Source organism: Salvelinus sp. IW2-2015, linkage group LG14 (genome assembly GCF_002910315.2).
Source record: "Salvelinus sp. IW2-2015 linkage group LG14, ASM291031v2, whole genome shotgun sequence".
In the NCBI taxonomy this organism is placed as follows: domain Eukaryota; kingdom Metazoa; phylum Chordata; class Actinopteri; order Salmoniformes; family Salmonidae; genus Salvelinus; species Salvelinus sp. IW2-2015.
This window is the reverse complement of record NC_036854.1, coordinates 36,377,066-36,404,887: the sequence shown is the minus strand read 5'-3', so window position 1 is coordinate 36,404,887 and position 27,822 is coordinate 36,377,066. Positions and strand designations below refer to the sequence as shown.

Sequence of the window (27,822 nt, the reverse complement as noted above, 5' to 3'; positions counted from 1 at the left end):
AGACTTAGATAGGCATTGCATTATTGTTTATGTCCCATTATTGTGTCTGTGTGAGCAGCGGCAAGGCACTGAGGTATGTATGAACTACAGACAGCGTCCAAGACGGACGCCTGTTGTTTTCAACAAAACCTACTCACGTTCCCATACGCTGTTATGTGGTTTCTGCCATATTTTTATATCCGCCTTTACTGGGATTAATACGCCTGCGCACTAGAAGGACAGATCTGGACAGCTGTATCGCACGAACATGCTCCATGACTCTGCCAGAGTGTGCCAAGCACGTGGACAGTTAAACAAACCAACCAGCACTTGGCCCCTGGCCAGCTGGGCTCATGATGTCAGAGACGTTAAAATGTTAATATCTTCGGCTGTAAGTGATGGAAAATAAATCGGCCTTACCGCCATTATTTGAATTATTCAATAGATGTTTTTTAACAAAGGTGATGACCAAAGTGTCTAATTAGGAATTTTCAAATTTGACTTCTCTGTGGGGCTGTCTATGGGAATTGTCTTTCTAGGCTGTACTGCAATACCGATGCTGTCCTCTGGGCACAGTGGAAGYTGTGCTCCAGAACGGAACCTTGGGGCCTTGAGTTGGTAAACAAATGGAAAGGGTGCATACTGCCACCTGGAGTGTGTTGTTTGAACAGGTATAATTTTTATTATAAATGTTTTATTTAAACTTTATTTAACTAGGCAAGTCAGTTAAGAACAAATTCTTATTTACAATGACGGCCTACCAAAAGGCAAAAGGCCTCCTGCGGGGACGGGGGCCTGGGATTAAAAATAAAATAAAAAATACAATATAGGACAAAACAATAGAGAGAACACTACATAAAGAGAGACCTAAGACAACAACATATCAAAGCAGCAACACATGACAACACAGTATGGTAGCAATACAACATAACAACAACATGGTAGCAACACAACATGGTAGCAGCACAAAACATGGTACAAACATTATTGGGCACAGTCAACAACACAAAGGTCAAGAAGGTAGAGACAACAATACATCATGCGAAGCAGCCACAACTGTCAGTAAGAGTGTCCATGATTGAGTCTTTGAATGAAGAGATAAGAGAAAAACTGTCCAGTTTGAGTGTTTGTTGCAGCTCGTTCCAGTCGCTAGCTGCAGCCAACTGAAAAGAGGAGCGACCCAGGGATGTGTGTGCTTTGGGGACCTTTAACAGAATGTGACTGGCAGAACGGGTGTTGTATGTGGAGGATGAGGGCTGCAGTAGATATCTTAGATAGGGGGAGTGAGGCCTAGAGGGTTTTATAAATAAGCATCAACCAGTGGGTCTTGCGACGGGTATACAGAGTTGACCAGTTTACAGAMGAGTATAGAGTGCAGTGATGTGTCCTATAAGGAGCATTGGTGGCAAATCTGATGGCTGAATGGTAAAGAACATCTAGCCACTCGAGAACACCCTTACCTGCCGATCTATAAATGATGTCTCCGTAATCTCTGAAACTGGAAACACTTATTTTCCTCACTAGCTTTAGCACCAGCTGTCAGAGCAGCTCACAGATTACTGCACATGTACATAGCCCATCTATAATTTAGCCCAAACAACTACCTCTTCCCCTACTGTATTTATTTAATTATTTATTTTGCTCCTTTGCACCCCATTATTTCTATTTCTACTTTGCACATTCTTCTACTGCAAATCTACCATTCCAGTGTTTTACTTGCTATATTGTATTTACTTCGCCACCATGGCCTTTTTTGCCTTTACCTCCCTTATCTCACCTCATTTGCTCACATTGTATATAGACTTATTTTTGTACTGTATTATTGACTGTATGTTTGTTTTACTCCATGTATAACTCTGTGTTGTTGTATGTGTCGAACTGCTTTGCTTTATCTTGGCCAGGTCGCAATTGTAAATGAGAACTTGTTCTCAACTTGCCTACCTGGTTAAATAAAGGTGAAATAAAAAATAAAAATGTTTAATCTAGCATGGGTAGGATGGTCATCTGAATCAGGGTTAGTTTGATAACTGTGGTGATAGAGGAGCGATTACGATAGAGGAAACCAAGTCTAGATTTAACTTTAGCCTGCAGCTTTTATATGTGCTCAGAGAAGGACAGTGCACCGTCTAGCCTTACTCCCAAGTACTTGTATGAGGTGACTACATCAATCTCTAAACCCTCAGAGGTAGTAATAACACCTGTGGGAAGAGGGGCATTCTTCTTACCAAACCACATGACCTTTGTTTTGGAGGTGTTCAGAACAAGGTTAAGGGTAGAGAAAGCTTGTTGGACACTATGAAAGCTTTGTTGTAGAGCATTTAGCACAAAATCTGGGGAGGGGCCAGCTGAGTATAAGATTGTATCATCTGCATATAAATGGATGAGAGAGCTTCCTACTGGCTGAGCTATGTTGTTGATGTAAATTGAGAAGAGGATTAGGATTGAGCCTTGGGGTACTCCCTTGGTGACAGGCAGTGGCTGAGACAGCAGATTTTCTGACTTTATACACTGCACTCTTTGAGAGAGGTAGTTTGCAAACCAGGCCAAAGACCCCTCAGAGACACCAATACTCCTTAGCCGGCCCACAAGAATGGAATGGTCTACCGTATCAAAAGCTTTGGCCAAGTCAATAAAAATAGCAGCACAATATTGCTTAGAATCAAGGGCAATGGTGACATCATTGAGGACCTTTAAGGTTGCAGTGACACATACAGAACCTGAGAGGAAACCAGATTGCATACTCGAGAGAATACTATAGACATCAAAAAAGCCAGTCAGTTGTTAATTGAAAAAAAAAAAAAACCCCCAAAGTTTTTCCAACACTTTTGATAAACAGGGCAAAATAGAAATAGGCCTATAACAGTTAGGATCAGCTTGATCTCCCCTTTAAATAAAGACGAACTGTGGCTGCCTTCCACCAATGGGAACCTCCCAAAAAGGAGAGAGAAGTTAAAAAGCTGGAGATAGGCTTGTCGACGATAGTGGCAGCAACCTTAAAGAAGAAAGGTCTAAACCATCTGACCATATGTTTTTGGGGGTTAAATTTAAGGAGCTCCAGGCCTCCCGGGTGGCGCAGTGGTCTAGGGCACTGCATCGCAGCGCTAGCAGAGTCTCTGGGTTCGCGCCCAGGCTCTGTCGCAGCCGGCCGCGACCGGGAGGTCCGTGGGGCGACGCACAATTGGCCTAGCGTCGTTAGGGGAGGTTTGGCCGGTAGGGATATCCTTGTCTCATCGCGCTCCAGCGACTCCTGTGGCGGGCCGGGCGCATGCGCGCTAACCAAGGGGGCCAGGTGCACGGTGTTTCCTCCGACACATTGGTGGGGCTGGCTTCCGGGTTGGAGGCGCGCTGTGTTAAGAAGCAGTGGCGTTGGTTGGGTTGTGCTTCGGAGGACGCATGGCTTTCGACCTTTGTCTCTCCGAGCCCGTACGGGAGTTGTAGCGATGAGACAAGATAGTAATTACTAGCGATTGGATACCACGAAAAAATTGGGGAGAAAAGGGGTCAAATTTTTTTTACATTTAAAAAATTTTTTTTTTTTTTTAAGGAGCTCCTTTAGCACCTCGGACTCAGTGACTGCCTGCAGGGAGAAACTTTGTAGTGGGGCAGGGGGAAAAGAGGGAGATGCATCGGGGATAGTTTCATTAGAAGGGGTGGGAGATGAGGAAATGTTGGACGGAGGCATGGCTGAGTCAAATAGGAATCCTGACTTAATGAAGTGGTGATTAAAGAGCTCAGTCATGTGCTTCTTGTCAGTAACAACCACATCATCAACATAAAGGGACATGGGCAGCTGTGAGGAGGAGGGTTTATTATCAGTTTTCCCTACTTCTTGGGGTTGGACCCACAGAGAGAGAACTGCTCCTTAAAATAACTAACTTTGGCCTTCTGGATAGCCTGAGTGCACTTATTTCATATTTGCCTGAACGATAGCCAGTCAGCTTGAGTATGCGTGTGCCGAGCCTTTCGCCAAATGCAATTCTTGAGGTGGAGCAACTCTGCAAGATCACGGTCGAACCAGGGGCTGAACCTGTTTTTAATTCTCATTTTCTTTATGYGGSCGTGTTTGTTYACAYTACCACTGAAAATATCAAYAAAGAAGGTCCAAGCGTCTTCGACAGAGGGGATCAAGCTGATTCTATACCATTTTACAGAGGCCAGTTCATGAAGGAAGGCTTGCTCATTAAAGTTTTTTAGCAAGAGTATATGACAAATCAGGACAGGTCGTTTCACTGAGCAGCCATTACGAACACAGGCTGTAAAACAGTGATCACTAAGGTTATTACAGAAAACACCAGACTGGTACCTGTCAGGATTATTTGTGAGGATAACATAGAGGAGAGTGGTGTTTGGAGTCAAAGCCTGTGGGATTGGTGATAATCTGAGAAAGATTTAGGGAGTCCCATTGCTTTAGGACTTGGTCAGGTGGTTTAAGCATGTCGCAGTTTATGTCACCTAGCAGGACAAATTCCGACTTAGTGTAAGGGGCCATGAGAGAGTTTAGGGCAGGTAGGGTACAGGCCGGTGCTGATGGAGGACGATAGCACCCAGCAACAGTCAACAAAGAGCTATTTGAAAGTTTAATGCTTAAAACCAGCGAATCAAATTGTTTGGGGACAGACTTGGTGGAGACAACCGAGCACTGAAGGTGATCCTTGGTAAAGATTGCCACTCCCCCACCTTTGGAAGATCTGTCTTGCCGAAAAAGGTTATTAACAGAAAGGTTAACATCAGTATTCAAAACACTCTTTCTTAACCACGTCTCAGTAATGACCAACACATCTGGATTGGAGCTGTGAACCCACACTTTCAATTGATCCATTTTTGGTAATAAGCTTCTAGTGTTAACGTGCAGAAAACCCAGGCTTTTACGAGAACAGAAGTCAGTGAAACAGATATCAGAGCACAAGTCAGAATTGTGGCGAGCAACTGTAGATGGGCCAGGGTGTACACGCACGTTTCCAGATATCATCAACAGTAATACAATCAAGGCACGGCATAGGACAGGGAGAGCTCTGCAATGCTGATTTATGACATCTGAGTGTGCATCAGATGGGAACAAGATCATAGTGTACAGCAATTTCATCAGGTAACATGAATACAAAGAGGTGGTTAGAATAAGATGGGAGGCCAAAAGTCAGTATAACCAATAGAGAGTCATAGTCCCGAGTGTGGGAACAAACATAGTCTGTCCCACGGTTGGGTAAAGAAAGTTTGTAGTCATCAAAGTATGCAGGAGTCATGAGGCAAATAGCAAAATAGCAAAATGCACAATAAAAAAATTATATATATATATAACGACTTGGGGCTAGCCATTGTAAGTTCAGAGTCACTCGCCCTAACAGTGRGTGTGTGCTGGAGGCGAGTGAAAGCTCGGGAGAGAGGGGTGAGTGTGGTGGAGGTACCTGTACCAGGCAGGGGGAGACATGCCAGGGCAGACGGTGACTAGATCGCCAGGTGGAATCCAAGCAGCATTGTAGCAGGCAACGGGAGTGCCTGTGAARGATCTTTGAACAGCAGGAGGGGGCTTCAGAGGACGCTTCAAAGACTCCTGACACTTGTTGGGACCAAAGGCCTTTTACTTCACACCTTAGTGCTAATTGAATTTGTATCTGTCTCAGTTCCAGGTTGGAATGGTGTCCTCAGTTCTCTGCTGTTTGTTGGCTAGAGCACCCTCTGTATAGCTTGGAAAAATAAAAACCTTGAAAGCAGTAATCTCTCTGGTAAATTTTGGTTAAAATTAGGTTGCAGGTTTGGAGTTTTGATCTGGAGCGAAGGCCATGCTGTGGAGAGTAGCATCCTGCATATGTACCTGCCGAAAAATTTAAGTGTGTCTAACTCCAAATCTATCCTTTTGTAAAAACTTGTTGAAAAATATGAGAGCTCACATTAAGCTGTGTCTTAACTTTGGGTATAACTCCAAAGTTGGCAATTTACTGCCACCTGCAGTTATAGAATGTTTGCTCACGAGTATAATTAATTGGCTGATCCCTCCTGGTGACCTGGATGGAATTATGTGATCCTTCTCTAACCCATAGGAAGTACCACCCAGTTGACTACTTCAAAATTGTGAAAGTTTTTAATGGCACTGCCAATGCTAAAATGGGATTTTGGGCACTAGAGTCCTCTATCTATCTCTATGGTTCCAACCACCATGACCTACAGCCACAGCATAACCACAGTGGTAATCTGGTTACGCTCTGGTTAAGCCTTCACTTCACGTCACGGTTGCTCTACACTCCACAGTTCCACACAGCCATCCTGACCGGCACCCAGTACTGCCTGCCTGCCAGTAACCCTGAGGGTCCTGAACTGATACACACACACACCAACACTCTACATACCAGAGCTAAGGTAGCTGACTAAACTCAACTCCATGGTGAAGGAAGTTTCTGATGAACTCCACCAACGGAATTGAGCAGAGACCAGGCTTTGTGGAATTCAGATCCGCCTACATCGGTTCACCCAAGGCCAATACTTTAAAATATGTAATTTAGTTCTCTGTAATTGTGTGCCTTTCTTTGTTTGCTGAAATTCATACTTTTACTAAAATGTTAATCAAATACAACCACTGACACAAAAAGATCCCATCATGTCAAACGAACAAATTGTCTGTCGACATTTATAACATTTTACCGGGATCTCCTGTTTCCATCAGCCCGGACTTTACTTTTTTCATGCGTCAGGTAATTAATCCACATGAAATGGTTGGATGGAGACCTGGTTACTGTCTTCGATTGTAAAAATTAGGGGTAATTAAAAACATTTCTGATTTGAAACTGATATTTGGATGAACATACCCTAATTATAAATGATAAATTATTAATTCAATCTTATAGTCATATCATATTAACCAAAAACGGAGTAGCCAAAATGAATACATTTTATATAAGATGCTTTTAGCCCCGTCAGCAACCCTCCTTCCTGTGACAGAAATATTTGCCATTTTTTATATGATATCTCCTTCTGAGTGAGTCTGACACAATCATTGGGGTCCCCCTGGCCGGTAATTCGACCATGATAACAAGTTTAGATAGCTGGCCTCTAAACTAATTTAGCAATCTAAACAATTTTAGCTGACATGGGCTTATTGACTGATTATCAGTGACTGACATTACAAGAGAAAAACTGATGATGCACAAACATATTTAGAAATGGCATCTTGTGTATTCTACTATTCTAACTCTGAACAGTAAATTGAGACCTCGACTGAGTTCCTTTTTGGGAAACTGACCCTGTTTAGTGTCATGATGTGAATGTGTCTACTGCTAATACCATATAAAATACCATTGCATTTTAGGTAAYGGGTTGTGAGAAAATACAACAATAATTATTGTCATCAACTATACCAATCAAAAGATCTCATCTTACTGATCAAAATTATTTATGATTAGAAAGCCTTCATGGGGAATGTTGCACAGGTCAATAATCAAAAATGAGTGGCAGCAAGAATATTTAGAATTCGGCCAGAATTTTTTTTTCTTGTCAATTCATTTATTTATTTTTATTCATGGATTTAAGCAAAACTTCCCAGAAATGTAGATACACTATTTAGTTGTTACTTTGTGCCCTGTGTTACTTTGTGCCCCGGTCTCCCCTAGATCTATAGGATTCCCTTTTTTTGCCAAGGTTTTTATTCTGTAACTTTGTTTTAAGCAGTTAGGCCTAAGGTCTGTGTGGTGCAGTGATTAAGAAACATAATAATACAGCATTTTCTCGTGTAACTACTTTAGAGGTTTACAACTGTGTGGTTGTTTGGTAAAGTCAAACTTTTAAAGAAAATGTGTGTTGATTCAACTGTCTAAAGGATGAATTCGCTATTTGACTGCAAATTCACTGTTCTGATATCTGTTTCATTTTATTTGGTCTTCCAGACCATCTCAAGCTATTTAAGCCGTTCAATAGTTGTTGCCATTTAAACCACTCTTAGTAGCCCTAGACCTAATTTGGTCCCATTGAGCTGGTTGGTGGCCATTTTGAAAAACTGCTGCCTGTGGAGTAGGCCTAATGCGTAAAATCTGCTATGTTTATTTAGACTTTTGCTGGCTTTCTATAAAGGTTAAGTGGTCTCATCAAAGGTATTTTGTGAAAATGGGTTTCCCCTCTGCTGGATTCTGCATTTCTATTTAATTATTTGGGTGTCTACTGTCTACATGGCAGGTTGTTTATTTTTTAATAAACAAAAAGTCTATGTACTTTCCAATGTAGGCTAAGAACATGAAGAGGATTTTTTATATTCACTAAAATCAACCGGTTGCCCCTATCCCTTCCATTGATTGTTAGCTAGCTGTGGCTAAGGTTAGCTGACGTTTGTAGTGGCTGTGGATTACAGTTTCACCTGGCTCATAGACTACTTTCAGTGTGAGCAAAAATAAAATACTGAACTTTGGCTTTAAATTTGGACTGAAATAATGAACTGGTTAATTTAACCAAACCATTATTTTATTAAATGTACATGTAATTCAATCCATTTCTAATTTGTAATTTCTCCACTCATAGGTTCACTTATGAGTACCAGCTCAGGAGGGACACCGGACTGGAGGAGGAGATTACATCTGCAATGGAGGACAGGCAGCAGTTAAGTCGAAAACATACAGGATATGTTAACGTCGTCACAAATCTGGGACCYGCACCGTTGTTAACTACCAGCACTGTTGCTAACTAGCAAAGCTGGTCCCATTGTTGCAAAGAGCTATGGGATATTAGAATCCTGTTGTCTTAACCTTTGTCATCTTCAACCTAGAGCTATGGAAGACCCACTTTTCATCACATCATGCCCAGATGACCAGATGAAGTTAAAGGTATACGAGCACACACTAAACTAGAGCTGAAGTGAAGAACATGAAGATTAAAGGTATGTGCTGTTTCTTACTTACTTGTATTATTTTGGCCCATGTGCCGATCGTGAAATGTGGCCCGTGTGCCAGTTGACTGTTTCTTTACTGGGGTGCAGTCCAAAGCAGGGTGTGTGTGGGTGTGTGTGTGTGTGTGTGTGTGTGTGTGTGTGTGTGTGTGCTGTGGGTGTGTGTGTGCTGTGCTGATGTGGGTGCTGTGTGTGTGTGTGTGTGTGTGCTGAACGGCTGTGTCTCCTGAGATAGGTTGTTAGTGCTTTCTGAGCTGTGTAATTTCTTTCATCAGGTGTTGATTGGTGCTTCACTTTAGGCAGGGTTTATTTGTACGGAGCATAGTGATTGTCAGTTTTAAACACAGTGAAAGCACAATACTTTTAGGAAATCCCTAACCTTTAACTGCTCTTAGTTCAGTACATAGGACTGACCTGACAACATAGCAAATGTGAAGGATAATGTTGTGCCGTAGTCTAACACACTTTTATACAAAAATTGTACCTTTCAAACCCATATTGGTGGAATACTGGATGTGGTCCCTGTGGCCAATGTTGTAGCTGTGCCTCACAAATGCGACTCGAGGCCAACCCCTCCTTTCTGAGATAAAGACCTGGGCAGTTGCTGCACATCTCAGCAAAACAGGAAATTTCATGTTTCCTCTGCCACTTTTAGCAACAGTTTGCATCACAAGACTTCTGCACACACATACACACATCATGTGCACACAATAGGCCCTTAGAAGCAGGGATTGTGTGAACCAACTACACATTGCGCCATCAGATTATAACAATGCAAAAAGGTCCAGCAAATTTATGGGAAATCCTGACTGGCTTCCGAAAAATGTATAGCACGCAGTTATTTATCACATCTGGTTTATTTTAGCAGGATACGGTATGTTTGTTTTATGTTTCCTCAATATGAGAAATCACCACATGTAGAGGAGAGTGGGGTTACATAATCAGAARTCATTTTTACGCTTCATCTCCAAATCATCCTAAAGTATTTAATAATTGAAATGATGTGACTTATAGATGATTTGGATATGAAGCGCAAAAATGCTACTATAGGTACCATTGACTTGCATTGGATATGGTAATATCAGAAGAAAGGTTACAAACCTAACAAAACCTAACAACTTCAATTACTAATTTCACTGAACAACCAAATTCACTAAGAATACATTACATAGGATGAAGAAACAATACTCAGAGCCGCAACTCCATACTACACGTCAAACATAGAGAACTGATACTATATACTGATACTGATACTATCGTTGCTGGGTTGGGATTGGTGTGAGGATTTCTCATGTCTTACTCATTGTTAGAAAATAATTTGGTACTATAATTATTGAATATTATAATGAATCCTATAAATTAAAGTGGCCAATTTGGGTGCAATCAATTAGCTTAATTTCTCAGAGATCAAATTATATTTCAACAAAATAATGTTTCCGGAATGCTTATCTTATTTAACTAGGCAAGTCAGTTAAGAACAAATTCTTATTTTCAATGATGGCCTAGGAACAGTTTCTGTAGATAGAAACAGATACGGAGTGGCAGGTAGCCTAGTGGTTGGAGCTGCCTTGTTCAGGGGCAGAACGACAGATTTTTACCTTGTCAGCTCGGGGATTCGATCTTGCAACCTTTCGGTTACTAGTCCAACGCTCCAACCACTAGGCTACCTGCCACCCCCGTATCTGTTTCTAACTACAGAAACGATTTCAGAACAATCTGAGATGGTGGATGTCATGACTTGCTGAAATGACATGGAACGACCCATGTGCAAAACATCACACTTGGACAGAATGTACCATATTGTCTTAATCATTTGACCTTTCATCCACAACACAAGGAAGGTGACTGAAATGTCAGTATGACGTGGGCCTCCGGCATTTATTTTTAATGGCCTTGGGAAGCAGTCTGGGCCTGAAGGTGAGCAGGAAGATGACAGAAATCCCAACCAGGCAGAGGACAGGTACGATAAACAACAGGATGTACCAGTACACAGACTCCTCCTCACTCCCACCACATATTAAAGGGTTTAAAAACACCACTTTGTGTGTATTTTTTGTCATATCCTGACATGAAATGTCTAAGAGGTCGATGATATTGACCGTTTTCGCCCTCTCAAACGTCCTGTACCAGTCCAACTGGCAGCAGTTGAAAGTGTTTCCATTAAGAAAAACAGTCTGTAGTTTCAAGGCTAATGTGTTAGCCTGATCTGAGGGGACAGTGTTCAGTTTGTTGTCCCTCAGGTCCAGCAGCCTCAGCTCAAGGTGTTGCAGTGAAGCAGGGAGCTGAGTAAGAGAGTTTCTGGAAATGTTCAAAGACTTTAGGTGGTGGAAAGGAGAGAAGTCAAAGTCTCTCAGGCCTGTGTTTCCCAATCCTAGATGGTGTAAAGTTCTGCTGAGGCCTGCTATCGATATGGGCTCAATGTTGAGTTCTGGGTTYTTAGACAGCTCCAGGTGTGTTAGAGGTGTCCCTGTGAACGCTAACGGTGGCAGTCTCCCCAGGTTGCACCCTGATAGGTGGAGCTGTCTCAGAGAGCTGATGTTTCTCCAAACAACACAGCCACCCCTGTTCCCACCCCCTTCCTCAAGGGAGCATATGCCAACTCTGTTAAAGCTGATATCCACAGAGCTGATGCTGGTAAGAGAGGAGAACAGTCTAGGAGGTAGACTCTGCAGGTCATTCTGGCTCAGGTTGAGATAGCTCAGTTTTCCTAACTCACTTAAACTACCTTGGTCAGCATGGAGCTCCGTCAATCTATTGTTGCTCACATCCAACTCGTACAACGTCCCTGGAAGTTTTTCCAGTGTTAGATTTAAAACCTCGAGACAGTTTGTCTGTATCCTGAGCCTGGCCAGGCTAGGCATTTTGCTGATAAACCCTTGGGGGAAGTAGCCCACCTGATTTCCACTCAGATCCAGCAGGTCCAGAGAGGAGATGTCACCGTGCAGGCTCTCGTCCCACAGCTGGGCTGTGACATTGGTCACGTTGCCCCTCAGGTTGAAGAACTGGACACTGTTGGTCCAGTTTGGGTAGCCAGCGGTGTCTGCCAGGTGTTCATAGAAGCTCAACCTGTTCTGGGAGAGATGGAGGTTCCTCAGGCGGCTCTGGATGGGCAGGAAGGGGAAGAAAAGGAGGTTGTTGTTGGTGAGATCCAGGGTCTCCAGATGGAAAGTTTCCTGGAGGTCCTGGTTGGCTATGAACCACTCAATGTTGTTGTGACTTGCGTTGAGCACCACGAGCTGGGTCATTTCGAAGTCCATCAGGCAGGCCAGGTGGTTGAAGGCCAGGTTTAGTCTCTGCAGCTTGTGCAGGTGGTCGAAGGCATCAACGATCTCAAACAGCATGTTCCTCTGCAGGTCCAGCTCTCTGAGCTGGTGGAGGTCGCTGAAGGAGCTTTCATCCAGCCTCAGCAGGAGGTTCCTGGAAAGGTTGAGGTACTCCAGGGACGTCATATTCTGGAGGAGGACCGAAGCTATGTCGTTTGTAAGCTGGTTTTCTGACAGATCCAGAACTTTGAGTCTAGACAGGGTGAGCAGTGCCCTGCTAGTTTCCTGGTATCCAACGTGAAGTTGATTGGCAGCTAGATTGAGGCTCTCTAGATGAGGTGAGTTGTGAAAGAATTTTGACCCCACTGTCTCCAAGCGGTTTTCTGCACAGCTTAGAGTGCGAAGGGAGATGTAGCGGGAGAGGGAGTCATCTTGTAACATCTGAATGTGGTTATGGGTCAGGTGGAGTTCCTCTATGTTGTCTGGTAGGTCTCTCGGCACAGATGAGATCTCACTATCACTACAGAGAGCAATCTTTTGGGTCTGCAAAGAGAAAGGGAGAGAAATTCAGTGTATGCGAGATCAATACAATTTAAAATACTTCATTTTATATGTTAAAATACTTTAAACAGCAAAGAAAAAAAGTATTGTACCACAAATCAGACCAGAGAGTATACGAGGGTATAAAAGTATTTAATGTATGCATGAACGGAAACCCTGAGAACCAGCAGTAGCAGCAGTTTCCATGATAGAATTACCTTTGCTTATATCTATTGTGGTAACTTATGCTCTCTCTTCCCTTCAGAAACCAGAGTGTATGCTGCATTTCTTATGAAAATGTCATCAGAGGCACTTTTTCACAGCTTTCAGTGAGAACCACAAGCTCTGAAATTCATAATTCAAAGGAACTTTCTTTACTTGGTATTGTATGTTTATTATTTTTATTGAGAGTTACAGTGGGGCCTGAAATTATTGACACCCTTTATCAAGATGAACAAAAATGACTGTATGAAATATATATTTCAAATACTGAGCTATGTTGTAGGCTCCAAAAACGGAGCCTTTTTCTGAAATATTTTATGAGTTGGAGAACACATTGGGAGAGATCATAGACCAGGGTTATTCAACRGGGTGTCCGCAGCCCGAGAAACTGCAGGGGGTCCTCAAAAATAGTGCATAAAAAAAGGAATATCGCTAGCAATAATTTTGAATTACATACCTACAGTAGAAAAGAGGAGGATATCTTATTTCTAATGATGTCAACTTATTTTTTAAAGTACCAATGCAGCCGCTTTTATCTCAATATCAAATCATTTCTGGGTAACAATTAAGTACACTACTGTGATTGTTTTAAATTAAAATGATCAAAAAGAATCAAACATTTATTCTTAGCAAAGAGCAATTTCTCAAGCAAGAATTTTGCTAAGAATGTCTGGGAGTGGTTTGAGTGGGGAGAGGAAAACTGAAAATGTGCTGTTATTGGCAGAGAGGCTTGGAACTCTTTCCTATTGGTCAATTAACTAATTAATCGCATGGTGATGTCACCATGGAACGCCAAACTCCCTCCCACCAAAACAGGCAGAAATTTCAGGCGGTCTTTTCAAACAGCTCTTACACTAAAAGGGCATTATCATCATTTTCACAATTTCACAATATTTTTACAGTTTCCCGTTGTGTATCAAGAATGGTCCACCACCCAAAGGATATCCAGCCAACTTGACAAAACTGTGGGAAGTCAACATGGGCCAGCATATCTATGGAACGCTTTCTACACCTTGTAGTTCATGCCCCGACAAATTGAGGCTGTCTGAGGGCAAAAGGGGGTGCAACTCAATATCAGAAAGGTGTTCCTAATGTTTTGTACACTCAGTGTAAGTAAAACACAGAGAAATCACAATTTTGACTGCACTGGACCTTTAACTCCTAATATTGACCAAATTACACGAATTGGAGCCAATTACACTCACACACCCATGAATAGTCTACCAATGCAGCAAGTCCCGCTGGATACTGGTAAGTTTCCTTACCTTGGACATACATTTTTGCGAACACAAGGCTAAACTTTGTTTAACCAGCTAAACAGCTGCAAAAGTGTTTGGAGTAACTTTCTATCTAATAGGCTATGTTAGAGTTGACATTTTAGAGTTGTCTCTTCCAATTATAATGTGGGGGGGGGTCAAAATAATGAAAAACTATCTACCAAGTCTATTCATGTTACTTCATTTACTTGATAAGACATTTTTGCTAACGTATGATGGGGGGGGTCCCTGGGCCGCCGGTTTACCTGGGTACATTCATATTRTACATTATGTTTTTTTTRCTTCTTTTTTTTTTCTCTCATGTACTCTCATTTTGACGCCAAACTCACCACTGGTGTGCTCTATTTTCATGTCATCTGACCAATGCACCAATTCCAATCCAAGTGCCAATGCTGTTTAGCAAACTCCTGTCGTTTACATCAGAGCTCTTTGGCCAGTTTTGGGTTTMGGGTTTTGTGTCTGCAGGAGCAGAAAATAACCCATAAAATATAGTGGTGGATTTTTGATGTTAGTGGGCTATTTTGCTTCCACTGGTCCTTAGGCTCTTGTTAAGGTCAACAACATCATGAACTATACCCAGTACCAGGATATTTTAGCCAAAAAGCTGGTTGCCTCTGCCAGGAGTGGCTCTTCCAAATAAAATAAATCACATTTTATTGGTCACATACACGTGTTTAGCAGATGTTATTGCGGGTGTAGGAAAATGCTTGTGCTTCTAGTTCAGACAGTGCAGCAATATCTAACAATATCTAACAATTTCACAACAAATACATAATACACATAAATCTAAGTAAAGGAATGGAATTAAGAATATATAAATATATGGACGAGCAATGTCAGATCGGCATAGACTAAGATACAGTTCATAGTTTAGAATTCAGTATATYCATATGAGTAATGCAAGATATGTAAACATTATTAAAGTGACATTATTGAAAGTGACTAGTGTTCCATTMATTAAAGTGGCCAATGATTTCCAGTCTGTGTATGTAGGCAGCAGCCTCTCTGTGCCAGTGATGGCTATTTAACAGTCTGATGGCCTTGAGATAGAAGCTGTTTTTCAGTCTCTCAGTCCCAGCTTTGATGCACCTGTACTGACCTCGCCTTCTGGATGATAGCAGGGTGAACAGGCAGTGGCTCGGGTGGTTGATGTCTTTGATTATCTTTTTGACCTTCCTGTGACATTGGGCGCTATAGGTGTCCTGGAGGGAAGGTAGTTTGCCCCCGGTGATGCGTTGTGCAGACCGCACCACCCTCTGGAGAGCCCTGCGGTTGTGGGTGGTGCAGTTGCCATACCAGGCGGTGATGCAGCCTGACAGGATGCTCTCAATTGTGCATCTGTAAAAGTTTGTGAGGGTTTTAGTTGACAAGCCAAATTTCTTCAGCCCCCTGAGGTTGAAGAGGCGCTGTTGCACCTTCTTCACCACACTGTCTGTGTGGGTGGAACATTTCAGTTTGTCAGTGATACAGTTGAAGTCGGAAGTTTACATACACTTAYGTTGGAGTCATTAAAACTCGTTTTTCAACCACTCCACAAATTTCTTGTAAACAAACTATGGTTTTGGCAAGTCGGTTAGGACATCTACTTTGTGCATGACACAAGTAATTTTTCCAACAATTGCTTACAGACAGATTATTTCACTTATAATTCACTGTATCACAATTCTAGTGGGTCAGAAGTTTACATACACTAAGTTGACTGTGCCTTTCAACAGCTTGGAAAATTCCAGAAAATTATGTCATGGCTTTAGAAGCTTCTGAAAGGCTAATTGACATAATTTGAGTCAATTGGAGGTGTACCTGTGGATGTATTTCAAAGCCTACCTTCAAACTCAGTGCCTCTTTGCTTGACTTCATTGGAAAATCAAAAGAAATCAGCCAAAACCTCAGAAAAAAAAATTGTAGATCTCCACAAGTCTGGTTCATCCTTAGGAGCAATTTCCAAACGCCTGAAGGTACCACGTTCATCTGTACAAACAAATGTACGCAAGTATAAACACCATGGGACCACACAGCCGTCATACCGCTCAGAAAGGAGACGTGTTCTGTTTCCTAGAGATGAACGTTCTTTGGTGCAAAAAGTGCAAATCAATTGCAGAACAACAGCACAGTAAAACGACCTTGTGAAGATGCTGGAAGAAACAGGTAAAAAAAGTATCTATATCCACAGTAAAACGAGTCCTATATCGACACAACCTGAAAGGCCGCTCAGCAAGGAAGAAGCCACTGCTCCAAAACCGCCATAAAAAAGCCAGACTACGGTTTGCAACTGCACATGGGGACAAAGATCGTACTTTTTGGAGAAATGTCCTCTGGTCTGATGAAACAAAAATAGAACTGTTTGGCCATAATGACCATTGTTATGTTTGGAGGAAAAAAGGGGGAGGCTTGCAAGCCGAAGAACACCATCCCAACCGTGAAGCACGGGTGAGGCAGCATCATGTTGAGAGGGTGCTTTGCTGCAGGAGGGACTGGCGCACTTCACAAATAGATGGCATAATGAGGAAGGAAAACTATGTGGATATATTGAAGCAACATCTCAAGACATCAGTCAGGAAGTTAAAGCTTGGTCGCAAATGGGTCTTCCAAATGGACAATGACCCCAAGCATACTTCCAAAGTTGTGGCAAAATGGCTTAAGGACAACAAAGTCAAGGTATTGGAGTGGCCATCACAAAGCCCTGACTTCAATCCCATAGAAAATYTGTGGGCAGAACTGAAAAAGTGTGTGTGAGCAAGGAGGCCTAAAAACCTGACTCAGTTACACCAGCTCTGTCAGGAGGAATGGCCCAAAATTCACCCAACTTATTGCGGGAAGCTTGGGGAAGGCTACCCAAAACGTTTGACCCAAGGTAAACAATTTAAAGGCAATGCTACCAAATACTAATTGAGTGTATGTAAACTTCTGACCCACTAGAAATGTGATGAAAGAAATAAAAGCTGAAATAAATAAATTCTCTACTATTATTCTGACATTTCACATTCTTAAAACAAAGTGGTGATCCTAACTGACCTAAGACAGGGAATTTTTACTAMGATTAAATGTCTGGATTTGTGAAAAACTGAGTTTAAATGTATTTGGCTAGGGTGTATGTAAACTTCTGACTTCAACTGTATGTACACCGAGGAACTTAAAACGTTCTACCTTCTCCACATGCTGTCCTGTTGATGTGGATAGGGGAGTGCTCCCTCTGCTCTTTGTTAAAGTCCACGATCATCTTCTTTGTTTTGTTGACGTTGGGTGACAGGTTATTTTCCTGACACCACACTCCCAGAGCCCTCCTCACTGTAGTCTGTCTTGTCGTTGTTGGTAATCAAGCCTACTACTGTTGTGTTGTCTGCAAACTTGATGATTGAGTTGGAGGCGTGCATGGCCACGCAGTCATGGGTGAACAGGGAGTACAGGAGGGGGCTGAGCACYCACCCTTGTGGGGCACCAGTGTTGAGGATCAGCGAAGTGGAGGTGTTGTTTCCTACCTTCACAACCTGGGGGTGGCCTGTCAGGAAGTCCAGGACCCAATTGCACATGGCAGGGTTCAGAACCAGGGCCTCAAGCTTAATGATGGGCTTGGAGGGTACTATGGTGTTGAATGCTGAGCTGTAGTCAATGAACAGCATTCTTACATAGGTATTCCTCTTGTCCAGATGGGATAGGGCAGTGTGCAGTGTGATGGCGATTGCATCGTCTGTGGACCTATTGGGGCGGTAAGCAAATTGAAGTGGGTCTAGGGTGACAAGTCAGGTGGAGGTGATATGATCCTTGACTGGTCTCTCAAAGCACTTCATGATGACAGAAGTGAGTGCTACGGGGCGATAGTCATTTAGTTCAGTTACCTTTGCATTCTTGGGTACAGGAACAATGGTGGCCATCTTGAAGCAAGCCAATAACCCCAAGCACACATCAAAATGCACAAAAATATATTTTTGCAAAGGCAATCTGTCTCTGGATCTGAAACCCGTTGAAAACCTGTGGTTTGAATTGAACAGGGCAGTCCATAAGCACAGATCGAATTATATCAAGGATCTAGAAAGATTCTGTATGGAGGAATGGTCTAAAATCCATCCCAATGTGTTCTTCAACTCATAAAACATTTTAGAAAAAGGCTCAGTGCCCCTTATCCTCGCAAGGTGAAATATTGAAAGGTATTGTCAATCATTTTAAACAATCTCTTTCTCTGAGCAATTGTATTAGTATAAATCATTTGCTCATCTTTATCAAGGGTGTCAATTTCAGACCCTCACCGTGTACAATTTAGAAACCACTTAGAAAAGCTGTTATTCAATGTGCTACATGCCTATGAGTTTTATTATTGACCTGTGAAATATTCTCCATGTGTCTAAACATATCATTTTTATCAGTAAAATGGGGTATTTTGATTTGTCTAGTTGATGACAATAGTTATTGTATTTTCTCACAAGATTCAGATTAGTATAGGCTCCTATCTTGTAGATACACATTAAATATGAATGTTTGTCAATGTTTGGCATTGTACTTTATTTATTGATTGCATATTTGGATTTCTGTGACTTTCAAAGTCAATCAAATTAATTTGTGACTTTAAAAGTGTGCCACTCAATGTTATTTGTATTATTATTGTTAATAGTATTATTATTTATATTATTCATAATAGAATACATGGGACATAAAAGGTTCCTACAGGATCCTTAAAACCCTAAAAGGTTCCTCAGGGAAAAGGTTCCAGGAGGCACCTTTAGGGGTACCGCTGGTGTTACAATTAGAGGAAGCCCTGAAGGTGCCTACAGGAACATTATTTTTAGAGTGTATATTTTCTCCCTCTACGCTCTAATAAGCTTGTTCAAGAAATGTAGCTCTTACCAGTCTGCAGAGGCTGTGGTGAGGGTGGCAGAGGGCAGGTATTAGCAGGCTCCACAGGGTCCAGATGGTGAGACAGACCAGGGTAGGGAGTAGGCCTTGGATGGGCATCTTAACATCCTCACTGTGGGGGAGAGAAGGGGAGCAGGAGAGGACTGAGACTCAGAAAAGGAGAGGTCATCTATGTCAGGGTTTCCCAAACTCAGTGGTGTGACAAACAAAAAATGTCCAGTCAGCGAAAGTCCTGTGGGCGAAAACAGCTCGTTGATGACAGGTTGAAGGAGAATGACAAGAATAGTGCAAGTTACCAGACGAGTCACAAACAGGCAAATAACGGCATATTACAACAGTGGTGTGCAGAACGACATCTTGGAATGCACATCTTGTCGGTCCTTGTCACAGATGGGCTATTGCAGCAGACGACCACACCGGGTTCCACTCCTATCAGCTGAAAACAAGAAGAAGCGGTTCCATTGGGCACGTGATTGCCAACACTGGACAATTGAGGAGTGGAAAAACATTGCCTGGTTTGACGAATCCCGGTTCCTGTTGCGTCATGCTGATGGCAGTCAGGATTTGGCATAAGCAGCATGAGTCCATGGCCCCAACCTGCCTGGTGTCAACTGTACAGGCTGGTGGTGGTGGTGTAARGGTGTGGGGAATGTTTTCCTGGCCCACGTTAGTTCCCTTGATACCAATTAAGCAACGTTTCCACGCCACAAAGAATTCAGGCTGTTCTGGAGGCAAGGGGGGGTCCGACCTGGTACTAGATGGCTGTACTTAATAAACTAGCCACTGAGTGTATTCCAGACAATATAACACCCACAGTCTCTCAACCATAAAAACAGAATAACAGCTGTATATCTCCATTATCTTTTAACCTTGATAAAGTTTTCAATTAATTATTTTCATACTGTAACCATTAAATCTGATCAATACTGTACTGTAATACTGTATATACCGAGAGTTCAAAAGGTATTCACACTCAAACCATAAGGACTAACCCAAGGAGGCTGAGATACAAAAAGAACATACTTAATTTAATACATGCTTGTCTGAACCYTAAGTAATTTTATTTTTAACACATTTCACTGTCACCCTTTGTATTCTTTTGAGCATTGATTAAATTAAGTAGGCCTAAATCATTATTGCATCTCAGCCTCCTTGGGTTAGTCCTTATCATGGTTTGAGTGTGAATACCTTTTGAACTCTCCACTACTGTAGTAATCAAATACATTAATTAGGAATAATATATAAATCTACTTATAAATCCAAAATATTGAATTGACATATTACATATCTGAACAGATAATGCACAGTATAATGCTTTACAAGACGTTAACTAATAGTGAAATTAACAAATAAGTTTTATCAATTTATAAGCAGATTGAGAAATACAACGAATTAGCATAGACTGTATAACGATAAGGATATTAAGCTACAAAGTAACATTCCTTGACTTAAGAGCATGAATGACAATACATTCAAAGTCACACTTTCTGTTCTGATATTACAAGCACGTACTGAGAAGTGTTCCATTTGCGCTGATGTTATTCATTCATTACTTTGTCAGACGCTGTTGAGTGTAGATAGGTCACGCACAGGTAGAGCAAGTGCACAGTGCGCCATGCATCTACTACTTACGCTGGTGGTTAGGTGTGTGTTATTCAAGCCACTGACGGTTGAGCTCCTGACCATATTCTCTGGTTTGTTCGACGCAGCCTCGGTCGGTAAGTCGGGTTCTCATCTATGTGGAGCAGTGTGTGTTCTCTACATAGCGGAGCGGTGCTTTTAGTATTTGCGGAAGCAGGCAAGCAACGGAAACCAAAGTCACATGGACAAGCAAGATCATACATATAGGTTCGCAGGCCTAGGTCAGAGACATGCATGTCCTGTACTGCGTTACACATATTGCATTGGAACTAGAAGATTCCCTATATTTTTATGTGATGCATTTCATGCATGCCCATAGTACATAAGTGTCAACTTATGTTATTTGCAGATAATAGACTTACATCAAATGCAACTTTCTCACCTATCTGTTTCTATTTGGGAATTCTGGGTTAAAATACCTTTTTCAAAGTATTTTTTAAAATACTGTTGCAATGTGAAGCGCTTCATCCTCTCACAAAAAAACTGGTATAATTGGAAACCTGCCATCCACACCATGATTTGTGTGTGCATGTGTTTGTGTAGGCTTATCTTGTCTACTACGAAAACCTACCGACAAACCCCATTCTCACCTCTCACTCTCCAACTCCTGTTTCTGAACATCAGATACTACAGAGAGGAAACCACTCAACACTCACACCCTTCCTGCCTAGCTGACACTTTTGCAACAGCCAAGGGAACGATTTGATTCTTTGCATTTTGTTCAGCTACTTTGACACGTCATACTGACATTTACACTGTAAATACTCAACCAGCCCTCTCATTTACCATGAACCATTGGAAGAGAAACACAGCTTTTTTTCAGTAGCCTAGTACCTGGTTGTGGTCTTACTGACCATGACATACGAGTTTACCACCAAACAGATTAAAATTGGTGCAGCCCATGCGCTCTCTCTCTCCACACACACACACACACACACATTGAGAAAGTACAGGTAATTACGTTTAATTATGTGGCCTACAGCGTAGTTTGTGTCGTGTATTTTCCCATAGTTCTGGAATTAGAATAGGGAATTAGAATCAGGAAGTGATGGAGCTGCCATCGCAGTGGTGATTTGTTGGGGCTTCCTTCCTGTTTTCATGCAATGAGTCCTCTCCTCTCGTTCTAATTTCTGACTTGATTAAGTGATTGGCAGCTGAAGCCAGCTTTATGCTCAGTTGAATTCATTAATTCAGTTGACATTCATTTTTCATAGGCTTAGCCTCCCTTCAAATATTAAGCCTAGATCTCTTTTCTTCCAATATCCCATTTAGAAAAACACATTTATGCCTGTTTTAAAAACTGTACACAGTACAAACTACACACATAGACATCCCTCATGGGCTCCCGAGTGGCGCAGAGGTCTAAGGTACTGCATCTCAGTGCTAGAGGTATCACTGCAGACACCCTGGTTCGAATCCAGGCTGTATCACAACTGGCTGTGATTGGGAGTCCCATAGGGCGGCACACAATTGGCCCAGTGTCGTCTGGGTTTGGCCGGTGTAGGCCGTCATTGTAAATAAGAATTTGATCTTAACTGACATGCCTAGTTAAATAAAATACAAAAAATTAAATGCTCCCTCATCAAAAGTGTGTGTGCAGTATTGAGGGAGAACCCCACTGACATGCTAAGCTTTCGTGTGGTTGAAACACACACACACCCAGGAAGCTTGACAAACTGGTACATTATTGTCGCAAACTATACTGAACAAAATTATAAACATATCATGCAACAATTACAGTTCATATAAGGAAGTCAGTCAATTGAAATAAATGTATTATGCCCAAATCTATGGATTTCACATGACTGGGAATACAGATATGCATCTGTTGGTCACAGATACCCTAGAAAAAGGTAGGGGTGTGGATCAGATAACAAGTCAGTATCTGGTGACCACCATTTGCCTCAGGCAGCGTGACACATTTCCTTCGCATAGAGTTGAACGTTGTCCTACTCCTCTTCAATGGCTGTGCGAAGTTGATGGATATTGGCGGGATCTGGAACACGCCGTTGATCCAGAGCATCCCAAACATGCTCAATGGGTGACATGTCTGGTGAGTATGCAGGCCATGGAAAAACTGGGACATTTTTAGCTTCTAGGAATTGTGTACAGATTCTTGCGACATGYGGCTGTGCATTATCATGCTGAAACATGAGGTGATGTTGGCGAATGAATGGCACGACAATGGGCCTCAGGATCTTGTCACGGTATCTCTGTCTTTTCACATTGCTATCGATAAAATGCAATTGTGTTCGTTGTCTGTAGATTATGCCTGCCCATACCATAACTCCACCGCCACCATGGGGCATTCTGTTCACAACGCTGACATCAGCAAACCGCTCGCCCACACAACGCCATACACACAGTCTGGCATCTGCCCGGTACAGTCGAAACTGAGATTCATCTGTGAAGAGCACACTTCTCCAGCGTGCCAGTGGCCATCGAAGGTGAGCATTTGCCCACTGAAGTTGGTTACGACGCAGAACTGCAGTCAGGTCAAGACCCTGGTGAGGACAACYAGCACGCAGATGAGCTTCCCTGGGACGGTTTCTGACAGTTTGTGCAGAAATCCTTCGGTGGTGCAAACCCACAGGTCATCAGCTGTCCGGGTGGCTGGTCTCGGACGATACAGCTCCACATCCGGCTTCTTCACCTGCTGGATCATCTGAGACCAGCCACCGGACAGCTGATGACCTGTGGGTTTGCACCACCGAAGGATTTCTGCACAAACTGTCAGAAACCGTCCCAGGGAAGCTCATCTGCGTGCTTGTTGTCCTCACCAGGGTCTTGACCTGACTGCAGTTCTGCGTCGTAACCAACTTCAGTGGGCAAATGCTCACCTTCGATGGCCACTGGCACGCTGGAGAAGTGTGCTCTTCACAGATGAATCTCAGTTTCGACTGTACCGGGCAGATGCCAGACTGTGTGTATGGCGTTGTGTGGGCGAGCAGTTTGCTGATGTCAGCCTATGGTAGGAAAATTAACATGACATTTTCTGGCAAAAGTTCTGGTGGAAATTCCTGTAGTCACTTTCCCAATTGCACGCTCCCTGAAAACTTGAGACATCTGTGGCATTGTGTTGTGTGACAAAACTGCACATTTTAGAGTGGCATTTTATTGTCCCCAGCACAAGGTGTAAAGATCATGCTGTTTAATCAGCTTCTTGATATGCCACACCTGTCAGGTGGATGGATTATCTTGGCAAAGGGATATAAATAAATTTGTTCCAGATTTTGAGAGAGAAGGTTTTTGTGAGTATGGAAAATTCTTGGGATCTTTTATTTCAGCTCATGAAACATGGGACCTACACATTACATGTTGCGTTTATATTTTTGTTCAGTTTATATCAGAGACCTGCCAACACTTGTCACCTGGGGCATAGGAAATTACATAGAGACCTACACTATGCTGCAGTTAACTCAGCCCACAAACACCAACTGTATGAGAAAGTCAGACAAAACAGAAATCATTTGATTGTAGAGAAAGGGAGAGTAGAATATGACTAGAGACATTGAAAGGTGGCTTTCAATTTGAGAAATAAGTAAAATAATGTCCTATTTGTACTTATTATGGATCCCCATTAGCTGCTGCCAAGGGGTCCAGCAAAATTAAGGCAGTTTATACAATTTAAAAAAAAACATTACAATACATTCACAGATTTCACAACAAATATCATTGGGTGGTTCTTATTTTATATAGAATATAGAAGTCAATGATTGCCCTCTTGTGGAAGCATTATGAAACACTCAATCAATCATTACAGACTGGCACCAGGTAGACTTTATTTTGAAGGTTCCATGACCTCTTCAATAGTACCACGAATTAAAACCTATAAATAAATATAATGAAATAGTATGATGAATACCACCACAATTAAAATGGATTCACAGTAGCATAGTCTCCTCACTTCTGCTCTACTATACAATGTATCTGAAGAGAGGAGACGTTTCAGTTTCACTGCAATGACCAACTTTTCTACTGAAGCAGTCTTTTCCAAGTGTCTCCTACGGTATAGTCCTCTGAAGTGTCCCCCTTGCTGTTCCATCCATGGCAGTTACACGTGTACTCTAGAAATGTTACAGCTTGCATTGTCACACATACGTTATGATTTGTGATTTGTCTTTATTTGCCACAGTTCATATTTGGTTTTGCCTCATAGGAACAGACATCATAAAACCGTCCGCATATACAGGACTCAGTGTTGTTACTTCATAAAATAACAAAAAAATAAGTAAAGTCCTCCCGTACTGTAAATAAAATGGTCCAGCAGCTGAAGTGGATAGGATCCACGTTGTGTCAAACACCTTTGAAACAGCGCCCCAGTCCCCCACCCTCCATCAATCATCACTTCCCAAAACCCTAGTCAAACCCTCTTGTCCATCAATGATCACTTCCCCCACTCTGGTCAAATTCTCTTGTCCATCAATAGTTCACTCTCATCCATGTTGATTTTGTAGTCCATTCCTGTGGTTGTGGAATGTTGGTTGACACCGAGAGGATTCTAAACTATCAGTCATTATCCTTGGCACACCTGATGTGACATGGCACCAGCTGGTGTTGTGGCGGTGCTACCCATCCAGAGGCTTGCCAAGGTAGACCATGGTCACCTCAGTGTTGCCATAGACAGCTGAGACGGCCGGGAAGAGGCATGCTTTAGGCAGCCCTCTGAAGGCCACTCCCAGAAACTCAAAGCCTCTCTCGAAGGCCAGGGTCTTGTTATCCATGTCAAGAATCACTCGTATCCTCTCCCCAATCTGTGGACGGACACCATTACACTAGAAAGTAATATAACAATAAGTAACAGCTACAATACAGGGAATGGCTTCTCTTTCACGCTACAATTAAAACATGATTACTGTTGAGAGAACTTCTAATTTAAGGTAGCGTTCTTCTTGACATGCATTCGACTGCACAGGCCTAACTCATCCCACAAATAAATGTTTATAATATTTCAACTAGAATCACTTCATTGGGATGGGTCATCAGCCTAAAACAATGGCTTAGAACTTCAATTGAAAWTTTTTAGTTCATGCATACAGATATGTTGTCTGTTCCTGTCTGCAGCCTACCCCATGGTGACAAAGTCCCTGAACTCCGGCACTAATCTCACTCCTTAGCTGTCGTTTCCGTTGCAATTATCAATACGACCCAGGAGAAAAACGTTAACCTACCTGGTATTTGGGTGCGTTGTTGCACTGAGGGAAGTTCCCGTTGACCTCCCCATTGTGGAGCAGGTTGTTATCCACCAGATTCCAGCCCCAGRTCTGGTCGTCACTGCCCAGGAGGGCCACATAGCCCTGGCACTGTATGGCAGCACGCTTGGTGGCAATGCCGATCACTGCCACGGTCCCCAGGGGCCCCTCCCACCAGATCTCCCAGGCATGGCGGCCCTCATAGAAGCCGATCTTGCCGCGGGCTCCGTCGGTGCTCTGGGCAATGGGGTTGCGGTGAAGGGTGAAACCGTTCTTCTTCACGTAGACGTTGCGTGAGCAGTCGTGGGAACTCAGAGCGTGCAGGTAGGATTTGAGCTGCAGGAGAGGCAGACAAAGATGTGCTAGGGTTTTGAAGAGGACATAAATCCAAGTGATTGAGAGCAGAATCAACATGCATACCAGCAACCAAAAATCATTGCTATTCCATTTTACTTAAAATATTATCTCATTCAAGGAAATGATTGCACCATGCTTATGGATCGTATTTAATGCTGGCGTTGCTGCATAAATAAACAACTGGGCGTGTGTGTATAGACGGCTAGCCACTAGTCTGTGCATGGCAGACAGGGTAACTCATACCATTGATGAGTAGCCTAGGCTATGATTGAATGGCAAGTTAATGTGTGCTGATTGGGTTTGTGATCTTTCCACAATGTGGTATCTTCTGGATTGAAATCTAAATATGTAACAGCTATAGGCCTTCACTTCGGTCTTCAAATAGTAAACAAACGTTATTAGCTTAGCTAGTAGCTGCTACCTTTCCCTTGTATGTTGTCAGATTGCAAAGAATGTCGGAGCGAAGTGCCTCTTCACTAAGAGAGCGAGCGCACAGACTCCGCCACACCTCGCTGTTCTCATCGGCGAGGCAGTTGTTCCAGTGCCAGCACACAAACGAGCACCGCATCAAATCATACAAGTCCAGATAGGAGAACACATGCTCCAAAACCCGACTAGGTAGCCTGCCTACTATTCCCACTTCTCCGCCCGCTGCAGCATAGGACGACCCAGCTGAGCTACAACTGGCAGCGGCTGCGCSGATGCAAGAGGGCGCCCCTCCGGCGGCCGCTCCCGACATKATTTGCTAAATTGAGAATAACGACCGATGAACAGTGTTTTACAGCATAAATTGTTAACTAAAATGTATTAAAATTGACCATTTCTAAATACTAGCTAAATCACGGCAGTGATATTGTCACGCATTTAATTCGATGGACCCAGACCCGGTTAAAGTGGGAAGACGAACGCGAAATCCAGTCAGGTCCCGGACATTTTTGTATGGCAATGATAAATCATACATTTCTAAATTAAATATTTATTCTGATCCGCCATCTTCAATTATAAAGAAGGAGACAAAAGATAATCCCATGATCAACGTTRTGTCTTAAATTATAATAGGTGTATTTTACTTTGTGTACCTGTTAGGACCTTTGTCGGTCATACAGCGGCCCTCGCAGCTGATCTACAGTCAGTTTAGATTTGTACCTTTTAGAGTTCATCCTCAAATTTGTAGTATGGTTTACTGATTGATCCTAGATCTGTTCACAGGGTCAATTTCTATTCTGTGGGTTGCCCTAATTAAGTGATAATGCCCTCGTAGGCGTTGTTTGGAGGATATTGGCACGGGTGCCATATCCTCCAAACACCGGCTTCGAGGGCATTATCACTTTTATACAACTGGTTACCAACAAATAATGATTGACAGATGTTCATTAAAAACGTTATTTTGATGAATTTATTCATACTATTTCTTCCTTCCACAAGATATAGTCCCGAAACAAATCTATGGTTGCTACCCAAGCCGGCTGGTCGTGCAATTGGTTCGGTTGCCAGAGACAAAACCCAGACGTTCAGTCTTTTTGTTCTGTATCTATGGACGCGACCCAGTCGTTCGTTCTAAATGTTCCATCGCCATACTGGCTGGTAACGTTCTTATCCCTTGCTTGCCAGCTAGCCAACTACGGCTAACTTCAAACAGTGCAGAC

The 27,822-nt window shown here is 42.6% G+C and overlaps 2 protein-coding genes across 5 annotated transcripts; both read right to left on the bottom strand.

Moving 5' to 3' along the window:
• Positions 1–9,133: 9,133 nt before the first annotated feature.
• On the bottom strand, positions 9,134–20,741 carry LOC111972485 (transforming growth factor beta activator LRRC33). 3 transcript variants are annotated; one of them, XM_023999485.2, is made up of 3 exons: positions 20,619–20,741; positions 18,978–19,098; positions 9,134–12,645 (listed from the first exon to the last, which is right to left on the bottom strand). In XM_023999485.2, exons 2-3 carry the CDS (start codon positions 19,083–19,085, stop codon positions 10,693–10,695), a joined length of 2,061 nt encoding a protein of 686 aa, XP_023855253.1. In that variant the 5' UTR covers positions 19,086–19,098; positions 20,619–20,741; the 3' UTR covers positions 9,134–10,692. The 3 variants fall into 3 exon arrangements, with proteins under 3 accessions (XP_023855253.1, XP_070302781.1, XP_023855254.1); XM_070446680.1 differs by lacking the exon at positions 20,619–20,741 and adding an exon at positions 15,241–15,479 and having other exon boundaries at positions 18,978–19,067; XM_023999486.2 differs by lacking the exon at positions 20,619–20,741 and having other exon boundaries at positions 18,978–20,611.
• Positions 20,742–23,887: 3,146 nt separating this feature from the next.
• Positions 23,888–27,098, bottom strand: LOC111973253 (F-box/SPRY domain-containing protein 1). 2 transcript variants are annotated; one of them, XM_024000551.3, is made up of 3 exons: positions 26,598–27,098; positions 25,799–26,155; positions 23,888–25,381 (listed from the first exon to the last, which is right to left on the bottom strand). In XM_024000551.3, exons 1-3 carry the CDS (start codon positions 26,913–26,915, stop codon positions 25,196–25,198), a joined length of 861 nt encoding a protein of 286 aa, XP_023856319.1. In that variant the 5' UTR covers positions 26,916–27,098; the 3' UTR covers positions 23,888–25,195. The 2 variants fall into 2 exon arrangements, with proteins under 2 accessions (XP_023856319.1, XP_023856318.1); XM_024000550.3 differs by having other exon boundaries at positions 23,888–25,402; positions 26,598–27,095.
• Between the last annotated feature and the right edge of the window lie 724 nt (positions 27,099–27,822).